Source organism: Theobroma umbraticum, unplaced genomic scaffold, assembly GCF_002168275.2.
Source record: "Theobroma umbraticum cultivar Fairchild unplaced genomic scaffold, ASM216827v3 scaffold_30.0, whole genome shotgun sequence".
NCBI lineage: Eukaryota > Viridiplantae > Streptophyta > Magnoliopsida > Malvales > Malvaceae > Theobroma > Theobroma umbraticum.
In genome coordinates, this window is record NW_018397254.1 from 9,565,016 (window position 1) to 9,578,039 (window position 13,024).

Consider the following 13,024-nt stretch of genomic DNA (forward strand, 5'->3'; position numbering starts at 1 on the left):
ATGAATCTGTACAATGCATAATGATTTCAACCTATCTGGTCTTGAGTAAAAAGGAAGCAAAGGCCTACTAAACACATTTGGCCTTCTACGAACCTTCCAATAAAATGAAAAGAAATAGATAAAAAGTCTTTTGCTGGTGGTGGTTAGGGTATATCATCATTTCAGTTTCACAATCATAACCTTTTTCAATAATGAATCGCATCAAATAACCGTTCATGAAGGACTTGATTTGTCTAGCTACCTCTAATCCACAATTCGCCACTAGATTTTGTTTTGTACTATATATCTCCATGGCTTGGCACGAATCATGCTTTTTGCATCAAACATGGCAATTAGCAGATAACAACCACGACGTATCAGTGTCAGTCATTGCATCGACGAGGAATGATTGGATGAACCCCGAGTCCCAATATCAACAAAGTGGAACCGTATATTTATTGGTGATCACAGGCCAAAAGAAAGATAGGTGGGGCAGAGAGAGCAGAGCAAGTAGCAGCTTCATTGTCAAGTCAGTAATTATCTATTGGACTACAGGCACACACTTATTTCGACATCAAAACCATCCATTGCCAGCTTTGCTTGGGCAGCTTTTTTCCTAAGGCTGCATGGAAACTTTGGGTGGGCACGGACATAATTGGGCCTACCCTTGTGAATTTGGGTCACAAATTCAGACACTCGTGAACTCTCTTTTGTAGTTCGCACATATTTTTTCCAATTCCTTTCGCCTTATTATTCTTCAATGCATCCACATAAAGCTAAGGATAGAGTGCCTATAAAAGAGAAGAAAGAAAGAAAGAAAAAAAGATAAGAGGTTGACTGACCAACTACCATCCAAAATATACAACAACCAATGATTTTGCCATTGTTTAGATGATTATTTTGTGAATGGGAAGCAATGTTACACATGTGAGAGTTTACCTGCCTTTGGTTCGGGGAAAAACAGGACATCCTAATTGCCTTTCCATGCTTAACAAGTTTCCAAAGATCAGCTTCATAATTAGTTGCTGCAATCTCAAAAATCTTGACTTATAAACAACAAAATTTTGTCCATTCCCCATTTTCTTTTCCTCCTTTATGATCACTAGTTTTTTCAAAGATAAACATGATAGGCGGTTTTGGTTTTTCTTTCTCAATTCTTTTGCAGACACATTGCATAGAGTATCTGCATATAGTAATTGATAATAACTGGAAGAAAATGCATGGTTAATTTGGGTTAATACTGTTCGTAAATAAAAAAGAAATCTTTATTCAATGAATTAAACCCATCATATATACCCTCTCAACATCCTCCAACAAATTAGAATAACTATAAAATAGAAAAGCGGCTGAAATCATGAAATGTAGATGGCGATCGGAGTTAGGTGATATGCACATAACACGTTACCTGCTGCCTATGAGCTGTGGCTCAATAGTGGTGGGTGGGGAGCTAAGAGCCATGGGGCTGTCTTAGAATCACATTTACTGGTAGTATAAGTGTTCTTTTCGGCCCTTATCCAAAACTTTGGTGAAAACCAAAAGAAAAGCCTGCTGCCTGCTTACCCCCTCCTTTATTAAAATGGCATGTTGAGATAGTTAAGATGGAGCTGAAAAACCCCATAATTATTAGTCCTTCTACTAAAAATATTATCTTCATGAAAGGTCTGACATGTACTTATTCTTGCAGCCTGCAGCACACATCTAGATATTTTGTTGTCCCCTTATTCATTTCACTCACCTTTCTGAGGTGGAAAGGGTAAGAGAGAGAGAGAGGTTCATACACCCATTATTATTTTTAGTGATTATTGATGACCTTTACAATAAATACTTCAACTTCAATAGCAATGGTAAACCATACTCATTTCCTCCTCAGCTTTTACTCGAAGCCAAACAAAATGGTAACTTAATTTCACATGTTTGGCAGACTGTTTTCCCATCTTCATTCATCTTCCCCCATGTTATTTCTTGCAAATTTTCCATAAACCACTAGCGTTTCACAGCTAGCAGAAAAAGACTCTTGGTGATTCCAAATTAATAAAGTAAAGCATCCAACTGGTTAATTAATGAAAAAATTTGTCATATTCAATGTCTCATTCTATTTCCAAGTTGCTTCATAATACTAAAGTGCAGCACTTTTAGACCCGCTGATATAATAATTCATCTAGCTTTCCTTTTCCAGCCTTTCTTCCCTCGTCATTTAAGAATTTGTTATCTGGTGCGTTGACAAAGACCTTTGTTCTTGTCCTCTCAAGTCCTCCATGGATGGAATATCGACCCAAAATCATGTGGTAATTGAACAACCACTCCTCCTAATCGAAGAGTAGGTTTAACGGAGCAGAGACTCGATGAGGTGTTAAAAGTCTAACAGCATTAGGAGACCTGTGGATTAAAATAGGGATTACCATCACATGGGGTTAAGTCCAAGTATCCTTCTACCTAGCTTGCCGTCTAATCTGTGCTTTAAGATGGTGACATCCATCATGGCTCCATCAATGATCATCCTGCTGCGCTCTAGACATCAAATGAATGCTGCCTTGTCATGATACATAAAAGCCTCCCAGCCGATCGAATCATGCATATATATATAGAGGATCATCTTGGTCGAATCAAATGAATCATGGACATGCATTATCCTTATCTAATTCAATTGAAAGAAATCAAGTCATTCTTGATTCCCATATATTCTTAAGTTGGCCTCGCAGCTCCGACAATAATACTTAAATTTCTTTTCTGTCTTTGTCATGATACTAAAATACTGGGGAATCGAAACTGACACCTCCGTATGGGCAAAAGAAACAAAGAAGGGAAAGGAATAAGAACAAAAGGAGGAAAATGAATAACCGATTATAGGAATCGAGTTTAAGATCTCCCACCAAAAGCTTAAGCTACCAAGAAATTAATTAATCACGCTTATAGTGGCAAAATAGTAACATAAACAAATATATATATATATATATATTTATATATGTTTACTTGTCAATTCAATTAAACTTAGAAGACGTTATGAATGAAAGCGCAATATAAACCAAATTAACACAACTGTCAAAATGTTTGAATTAAAATAAATCCAATTGGATTGGACCAAATCATCATTCAACTCCCAATAGTCTGGGGGCAGATTATGCCATGTGTGATCTATCTGTATACACCCAAATATATAAATAAAATTAAAGTATATATCATGGCCTGTCTTCATACATGTAGTTAGCCTGGAAAATTAAATTATGTTTGACAGATATGCCAATAAAGGATATGGTCGCTTTACCCAACCATCACATGGTTGACGAATTTTGTAAGAAAATTTGCTTGTTTTCAAGCGGAGAAAGGATCACGGTACCTTTTCAATCTTTTTTTTTCAATACATTTGATTGAGACCCACTATCCATATAGAATATATCATCATGCTACAATACAAATTGAATATTAATTTATTCTAAACCCAATCGAATTTACACGCTTTAAACACTGTACTCCTCCCAAAAAGGCAAAGCCATTATGCAAATTTATGTACTAAAAATCAACTCATAGCTTGTCCATTTAGATAGCAAATTGAGACACAGTAAAGAAATTAATGTTAGCATTATATAACTTTATGGTTTACCCTTTTAGTTAGTAATTGACTCAACTGAGATTGCCCATATCTATCACTAATCAATTTGCAAAAAGGGACTGCAGGGGGAAAGTTTGTGAAATGTGCCTTAAATGCGCAAACCTAAGGTCTTGCGCAAGTTGCAATTATATGTGATTTGAATTGCGCTGGTAAGGATGGGGAATTGGATATGTTCGCTTTTATTTCTCTCCTTATCAGCCATTAGCGATTGAAACGATTTGCTATGTTGATGTAGGCTTAACGAGAACTCTTTGCAGCTAAGACAGGTTTGCACGACAAGTACGTATATATAAATAAATACAGGAGGGGGGCTCTTCGTTTTTTAGCTGGGGATAATTAAGCAGCTGATGGCACATTGATATGAATGGAAAATTACTACTTCAATCGTCTAAAACTTTTACTGCAGATAATATGGGTTTCAAATTATAGATTTTATGTACCATTAAGGAATATGTCCTATTAGAATTAATCCTTAATTAGCAAATAATCCAACTTTTTTCCAATTAAACCAAACTATAATATAACATTAGCAGTGCAATTCAATGAATGATTGTTAATTTGGCGCCACGACAATGAACTATTTGTACCTGACAATTAATAGTATAGTATACGAAACATGTGAGCAATGGCGTTAAATGGAATTATCGCAGCAGTGATTCTCTGTGATAAGGAGATAATTCCAAATAACAAGAGAGGTCAAAATAGTTGAGAAGGGACTTCGAACAGTAGTAGAAATAATAGTAATTTGCAAAGAACCACCCAAACTTGTGAAGAATTAGTATAACTTCTAAGTAGCTAATATATTTTTATATCAACCTACAATTTTTTTTTTATAATGTTAAAAATTATTCACTAATCTTAATAATCTATGGTGTGAGGGTTCATGTGGGATGCATATATCATAGACTCTAAACTTATAAACAATTGAGATTTCATAATTCTATTGAAATAATTGTAGGTAATGTGAACGAGGTGAAAGAGAAAAAGAAAAAGAATTGATCTTACCATTATTCAAATAATAAATCATTAAATGACAGCAATTACATTACTGGCCGAAATAGCAAAGATATAATTATTTATAACATAACCCCAATTAAAGACACACACCCTTTAAGGGGCGGCGAAAACATATATAATATGACAAAAACTTAAAACAATTACTATTTTCTTTTTTGACTTTCTTACTGAATAAATGGAACAAGCAGCTGGTGTGTGCTAAATAGATTGTCCAAAGCAAAACTCTTGTTCCTACAATTATTCATCTACTTTCCCAGCTTAATCATACTTAATTTCATAAGTTGAAACATGATTTAATGCCATAGCTAACTATATAGCTGGTATTAAACTTTGAAAGTTGCTTGTGAAAATTTAATTACGGGGAGAAGTGGTTGATAGTGTTTATAGACAAAAGAGCATTTTAAGTTGAGACTACTCTTGAAATTTCAACCAGAAACTTAAGCAGATGTGGAAGTAATATGTAGCTGCCATAACCAACACTACATAATAAGAGTTTATTGTTAAATTTTTGTTTAATGCAATAATACAAAAGGGGTCGTCCTTTTGAGGCATCTAGTTTATTTACTGATCTAGACATTTTGGCCCATCCTTTTAGGTATAACTGAGACCTCGAATTTATAGAGGACCCTTGATTGGGGAGCTTTTTGCATTGATTCACACTTTGTAGCTCAGTCCGTAGATACCTAAATATGGTCCCTTCTGATTGGAACATGCCAACATCTAAAACACTTTTCTTATTATTTTCCTTGTCATTACTTCAGACCCAGCAACCATGTCATATCATTATCACTTCCCCTCCAATGCAAGTAATTTGAGACAAACTGGATCCTGAAAAATTATTCACCACGTACTACCTCGTATCTTGTTAGTTCTTTAATCCATCATAATGTAGGTTCCTAGCTATTCAATACCGGTAGAGTTTTGAATGATCTTATCAAACATACTAAAATTAGTGACGCCTAACAAGCAGCTTAATTAGCTTAACATTGAAAGCAGTAAAGATGTCTAACTAATTAATCTTTATCTAATCTTTAAAATATTGGTACAGTAATGTATATACTTAATTTTGTTTTCCTTTTAGCTGGATAGATACATAACCTGTTTACGTTGGATAATGTTTAGGTAGGAAAGCATCCACGGAAAGAAAAGCTCTTGTTAGAGTCACAACGAATTTATATTTTTGTAAGGGTTGCTTGGAGGGAAATGTAGGGGGAATGAATGCAGCTCAATGTTGCCGGCCAAGTTGGGCAATACAGACAAATTCTACTGCAACCCACAACTTTTTTCCTGTGGAGTCCAAGGACAATACCCTACTGTTAATCTTCAATCATCTCTGCACAATCCCTGCGTGATCTTCGACATGCATCCCATTTTTTCTCTCTCTTTTTTTTTTTTTTGCTTTTTGGTATTGAATTTGTCTATTCCTATAAGAGAACAAACAGGAAAATTTTTGGAATTATAAGGACCTCTTAAGATTGTCGAGCACCCAGCACATGCTTTCAACTATGATGAAACAATGTTTCAAATTAGTTACTCCAGCAAAAATTAAATACCATCAAGTCAGACGAACTTATCAGTTAAGCTTGTTATTTAAAAAAAGAAAGAAAGAAAATTAAAGCATCCGTAGAATTATACAAGCACATGAGATGCAAACAAATCACAAAGCATCCATGTAAAACTATACGTACGGCGGCAGGTAGAGTAGAGGTCAGTCGAATACAACGTAGCAGTACCCATCACATGATACCGTCAAGCATTTGCAGCAACTTGCACAAGCTCCCTCTCTCTCTCTCTCTCTCAAAGAAACCTAGCTAATTAAGTTCTCCACGCGCCATTAATAGAAACACGATTCACGTGCCTTGAACCATTAGTAGTGCCTTACACTTATGATCTACCTGTTTCTCCCTTACAGCTGGGCCCACGCGCCTACGGGTCCCGCAGTTTAAAACGTATTTTACTAGGTGTACTTTTCTTTTTTGCTTTTTTTTCCCTTGGAATAATGAAAAGTAATCGGACAATGAACGCGCGTGTGAGTTTCGAAGATCTTGGGTAAATTACTTATTCTTACAATAATTATTTTGGAGTAAAATTACGAAAATGGGTTTCTAAGCGTTGGCTGACAGGCCAATCACGAGACAGTTTCTGATATCACCAAGTTGGGCAAATTAGCAGTAAGGCTTCGGTTTTTTTTTTTTTCACTTTTTGTCTCGAGATTTTCTCCAATTTCCAAATTCCCCCACTCGGCTCTGCTCCGATGGCTTTGACATACTGTGGAAATTTTCAAGGATAACTTGTTTTAATACCTTAAACATTGTAATAAAAGTACAATAACCTCCAGCTAATACTAATGAGGAATGAATTGAAGCTGTTAATGAAAATTTTCAAGTCCAGTGATGTTAATCTAATCTAATTTCCCAGGTGGTTAGGTTAGCCTTGGAGTTCTCCATGAGAAGGGTTCAAAGCAAGTGAAAAGGAAGCATTGCTTTTGGCTCAAACTGAGCCGAGATATGATCCCTGGAATCCCTCAGTTGAGTTACAGAAATGCCAGGAAACAGGCCCAAAATCTCGACTTACGATACTCTAACCTTAGTCGACAGCCTCTAATATAGTATGAGCTTTGGAAAGACACTCTTTTTATTTGATTTGTTGCTCCTAGTCAGGCTAGGCCAAGCATTTTGTAAGGTTTTAACACTAACAAATCAAACTCTTATGCACATAGTACTTCTGAAACTGGAGCCAGGAGTCAGAAAAAGATGAATCCATCACGGACTCGAATAACCATTTTCCTTTTAAAGTATTCCTCAAGAAAATTTTCTTAGATTCTCTCAAATTTTGGGTTGGTTCCCACCATTTGCCCAAAAACAACCCCCAAGAAAATTTAATGCACCTCCACCAGTTTCCATCACGGGCTACTACAAAACAACGTGTGTTTTTTAACAACTCTCTCCCTCTATAAAAAACACTATAGCTTAACCAACTTTTTCATGCCGAGAGAAAGATAGTGGTAGTGGATGCCCTTTCCTCTCTCTTGAGGAAGCTTAAGTTTCCTCAAGGTTTTAGCCTTTTCCTTTCTTTTTCCTTTTTTCGTGTTAGTAAATAATGAGTGCGAAAGGGAAGGTCAGAGTGACCTCCTTCTTCTCTTCTGTTTACGAAAGCAGAGCACCTAAGGTCTCTGTTTTCCTCTGCTTCTTGATTTCTTTGCATTGTTTTTCATTGTTCTCGACACGGGTTTTTGGGCAAACATCTCCTGTTTTTGCCTGTGATGCTACTAAAAATCCAGAGGTTACAAGTTACGGCTTTTGTAACGCATCGTTGGGGATAGAATCGAGGGTGGCTGACTTGGTACAAAGGCTTACATTGCAGGAGAAAATTCTGTTCATAGTGAATAGTGCTGGGAGTGTTAGTAGGCTTGGAATACCAAGATATGAGTGGTGGTCTGAGGCTCTACATGGAGTCTCCAACGTCGGTCCCGGTACGAAGTTTAGCAGCTTGGTTCCAGGAGCTACAAGCTTTCCTCAGGTCATCTTGACGGCAGCTTCCTTCAACACTTCTCTATTCGAAGACATTGGCAGGGTAAAGCTGTCTTTTTCTTCTTATTTTTGACTTCGTTCTTCTGCCGGTTTATGCCGTTTTGCTTTTCGTTTTTATGTTTCTTCCTGTCGTTTCGCTTTTTCTCGTTGGTTTTCTTTTGTGTGTATGTTTTACAAGATGATGCTACCTTGATGGAGATTGGATTCCATTAACGGAGATGGGACTTTTCATCTTCCAATGGTGTGGTTGAAATAAAGTTTGTTTGGTAGAAAAACTATAAAACCATCCAGAAAAGGGTGAGGCTGGAAGCTGTGTGGTTGAATTTCTCTTCATGTCTTGAATTTGGTGGCATTGAAAGCTATTTTTCAGATTCTAGATGTTGAATGCATTGCCTGTGTCATTGTTATTGACATTGTCATTGTTGTAATTGATTCTTATCATGTCATGGAAAATGAAGATAAGTCAATTCCTGACTCCATGTTGAGAATTACGAATAATAAACAGCATTAGCCATCCAAATTATGTGTCTCTGTTGATTTTCATAGTAATGTTGCTGATAATAATGACAATGAATTTGGTTTCGAGTATTGCAAAGTTTATTGTTGATTAAGGTATGGTTATTTAAAATGATGAACTGTCTTTTGCCTCAAAATTTGGAAAGGGGGATTCATAGAATTCTGTCTTTGTATTAATTTATGTTTGTTGGAGAAAAGTAGGTGATTTATAAATGTCTCAGGTTACCAAATGCTGCCGAAGGAAGACTTTTTGATCACTCAAAAGACTTTGTAGCCTTTTACTGAACTCCAGCTTGCGAGGACTAAGGGATTGCCCTATTAATCATTTAGGCAATCGATTGGCTGCTTAAATGAGCTTGCAAGAAAACCTAGTGGAATTTTGGTAACAAAGAGTAGGAACGAATTGATCTTTGAAAATCAATGATAATGGAGCTTCTAGAGAACTGTTTTAGACCGGAGGGAATGATTTATCGGTATATAGTTGATGCATTATACTGGGATATTTCTAAAACATAAATCTTATATGAAGAACAAGAACCTAATTATTTGAAGCATTTCAGCTTCTTGTACCTAACTCTTTAATGCAAGCAAGGCACCATGCTTCTGGTGTGAGTTTATGGCGTCAAATGTATGAGTAATGTTCAGCTCCTATTTTCCCCTAATTTATACCGAATTTTTTTCATATGTGCAGGTGGTTTCAACCGAAGCTAGAGCAATGTACAATGTTGGATTGGCAGGGCTAACATATTGGTCTCCAAACATTAACATATTCCGAGACCCCAGATGGGGAAGGGGGCAAGAAACACCAGGAGAGGACCCATTGCTCAGCAGTAAATATGGATCAAGTTATGTCAAAGGTTTACAACAAAGTGATGGTGGTGACCCTTCTCGGCTTAAGGTTGCCGCATGCTGTAAACACTACACAGCCTATGATTTGGATAACTGGAAAGGGGTTGATCGCTACCATTTCAATGCTGTGGTAATTTAAGTTCAATTGAGTTTTTATTAAGTCAAAAGTTATTTTATTTTTGTTGTCAAAATCCAAAAGTCATTGCCTTTGTCTTGGATGGTTAGGTAACACAACAAGATATGGATGATACATTTCAACCACCCTTCAAGAGCTGTGTCATTGACGGGAATGTGGCCAGTGTTATGTGTTCTTACAACCAGGTTAACGGTAAGCCAACTTGCGCTGACCCTGATCTCCTTGCAGGGGTTGTTCGAGGCCAGTGGAAATTAAATGGGTATATTCATTTCTCCTAACATTTTCAGGACAAAATTTATGAAAGGTCAGTATTTAGTAAACAGCGTTTGTTTACAAGGCTTTTGGGTTGCTGCAGGTACATAGTTTCAGATTGTGACTCGGTAGAGGTGTTCTACAATAGCCAGCACTATACCAAGACACCAGAGGAAGCTGCAGCCAAAGCAATTTTAGCAGGTGACTCTGCTTCCTTTATTAGAATTGGGATAAAAATGATGTCTGTTTGGTCCAATTTTTTAAGTTATAAACAACTTTTTTCACTCTAAAATGCTTAAGTTAGGCTAAATAATGGAATAAGAAAACAGTTTGTACTAATTCAACTATGAGTTTTTGCGCAAGCTTCACTTGACTAAACAAACACCTCCTGCTCCGCCTAACAGTGTTCTTTGTCTTAGATATGGGCAATAAAATGAAAAATGAAACGATACATACATAGATGGATAGATTCGCCATTTGCTAGCATAGATATATTTGTTTCCACATTTCTGCAACATAAGATCTTAGTAGTAAACTAGAACGCTCCGCTAAATAGTTTGATGTTGTAGGGTTGGATCTCAACTGTGGATCATTCCTTGGCAAACACACCGAGGCTGCAGTAAAGGCAGGACTTTTGAATGAGTCGGCCATTGATAACGCCGTCAGTAACAATTTCGCTACTTTAATGCGACTTGGCTTCTTCGATGGTGATCCCAGCAAGCAACTTTACGGAAAGCTTGGCCCAAAAGACGTGTGTACGCCGGAGCATCAAGAGTTGGCCCGTGAAGCTGCTAGGCAAGGGATTGTGTTGCTCAAGAACGGTGCAGGATCATTGCCTCTATCTCCTACGGCCATCAAAACCTTAGCAGTAATTGGACCCAATGCCAATGTGACAAAAACCATGATTGGAAACTATGAAGGTAATCAAATACATTACTTACAAACTTGACAATTTGATACTTAAAAGTATTGGACTGTTAACAATCTTGAAAAGTCGATCTTCAAATAAATATTAACAATTCATGTAATTCTAGATAAAAATGATCAACTTACATTGTTGGAAATTTTTGCAGGCATTCCATGCAAATATACAACACCTTTGCAGGGTCTAACAGCTTCAGCGGCAACCACCTATCTGCCCGGTTGCTCCAATGTGGCTTGTGGCACTGCTCAAGTGGACGATGCTAAGAAACTAGCTGCCTCTGCAGATGCCACCGTGCTTGTGATGGGCATAGATCAATCTCTTGAAAGAGAGAGCTTTGACAGAGTTAACCTTGTTTTGCCGGGACAGCAACCGCTTCTCATAACAGAAGTTGCGAAGGCTGCCAAGGGACCTGTGATTCTTGTCATAATGTCCGGAGGAGGCTTCGATATATCGTTTGCGAAAAACAATGACAAAATTACAAGCATCCTTTGGGTTGGTTACCCCGGCGAAGCTGGTGGAGCCGCCATAGCCGATGTGATTTTTGGATATTACAATCCAAGTAAGTCTTTCTAAATTTCTCCTGACTTCGATTAGATCACTGCTACTGCAAATGAATCTCACTTCTATGTGTTTAGATTGATAATGTGACTTTTATTACAATGCACTCAAATCCTAAATACCATATTGAATATTCCAAGTTTCTAACCTTACAATGGTTCCCAGGTGGAAGGCTTCCAATGACATGGTATCCACAATCATATGCAGACAAGGTCCCAATGACAAACATGAACATGAGACCAGATCCTTCCAGTGGGTACCCAGGCAGGACCTACAGATTCTACACTGGAGAAACCATTTACACATTTGGAGATGGACTAAGCTACTCAAAATTCAGCCACCAATTAGTTAAAGCACCACAACTAGTATCCATCCCCTTGGAGGAAGACCACGTTTGCCGCTCATCTGAGTGCAAGTCAGTTGACGCTATTGAGCAAAGCTGTAAAAATTTAGCATTTGACATTCATTTGAGAGTCCAAAACAAGGGAAGAAACAGCGGAAGCCATACAGTTTTCTTGTTCTCCACTCCCCCATCGGTGCACAACTCGCCTCAGAAGCACTTGTTAGGATTTGAGAAAGTTCTCTTGACAGGAAAGTCAGAGTCATTGGTGAGATTCAAGGTGGATGTTTGCAAGGATTTGAGTGTAGTTGATGAGCTCGGAAGCCGAAAGGTTGCTTTGGGACAACATGTGCTGCACGTGGGGAGCTTGAAACACTCATTAAATGTGAGGATTTGAGAAGAAGTTTTCCAAATCCTCATGCATTTTGTTTTTGTCTTTGCCTATTTCTTTCTTTTCCTTCTCTTTGCCTAAGGCAAGTCGGGTTGGCAAATAGACCCTAAAATAAGTTGAGAGAGTTATATAAATTTTCTCAATTTATTTTTTTCGCATACCCAATTGTTCAATATTGAAAATTTGAAATCCAAATTGAAAAAAAAAGAAGAAAAGAAAGCGTTCATTTTATTGTTCTTGTATATTACCTCTTCTGTGACTTTTATCGGTGTATGATAGGGTTATGTCATGCCAATCAAATTATTCAAATGAATTAACAAATTGCTTAAGGAAATCGGGGGAAAGGACGATAATGAGACAAGTTATTCTTTTTGTTGCTACGTCACTAGTTAGAAATACATTGAAATCCTTGAAGACAAACCATTTTACGTTTGGGCTGAATGGACCCAGCTTGTGGTTGTTTCCAAGTACAGCCCATTTTAATTGGCAGCAGACCAACATCAAGCCAGCCCCAAAATTGGTAGAATAACCATTATCACATCCTCTCAAAATAAAATGGTGGCAAAAAAATATATCAAAAGATAACCATTGAGATTTTTTTTTTAATGTAAAATTTAATCATGCAAATGTGAATAAAATACAAATATACTTTTCTTTCTTGTCTCAAAACATATAATAGCATTATTGTAATAGGTCCACATTTTTAATAAAAAAATATATATAATAAGTAAAAAAAAATTTATATAAATTTAAAAATTTATTTCATCTATTATTGATACGAAATTCGTAACTTTTAACGATTATTTTAATAACAAATATCTCTACAGAAAGCTAGTACTAACTTGTGGTAAGAAATAACACTTGGACGATTAGTTATACTCATCACATAATCAAAGAGTGTCTCTTTTGGACGAGTGGGGGAGT

The 13,024-nt window shown here is 36.9% G+C and overlaps 1 protein-coding gene across 2 annotated transcripts; it reads left to right on the forward strand.

Annotated features, from left to right (window-relative positions):
* The first annotated feature begins 7,506 nt into the window (after positions 1–7,506).
* Positions 7,507–12,331, forward strand: LOC110413436 (beta-xylosidase/alpha-L-arabinofuranosidase 2-like). 2 transcript variants are annotated; one of them, XM_021424236.2, is made up of 7 exons: positions 7,507–8,176; positions 9,341–9,628; positions 9,724–9,893; positions 9,990–10,087; positions 10,456–10,806; positions 10,960–11,370; positions 11,535–12,331. In XM_021424236.2, exons 1-7 carry the CDS (start codon positions 7,703–7,705, stop codon positions 12,104–12,106), a joined length of 2,364 nt encoding a protein of 787 aa, XP_021279911.1. In that variant the 5' UTR covers positions 7,507–7,702; the 3' UTR covers positions 12,107–12,331. The 2 variants fall into 2 exon arrangements, with proteins under 2 accessions (XP_021279911.1, XP_021279919.1); XM_021424244.2 differs by lacking the exon at positions 7,507–8,176 and adding an exon at positions 8,188–8,430.
* The last annotated feature ends 693 nt before the right edge of the window (positions 12,332–13,024 follow it).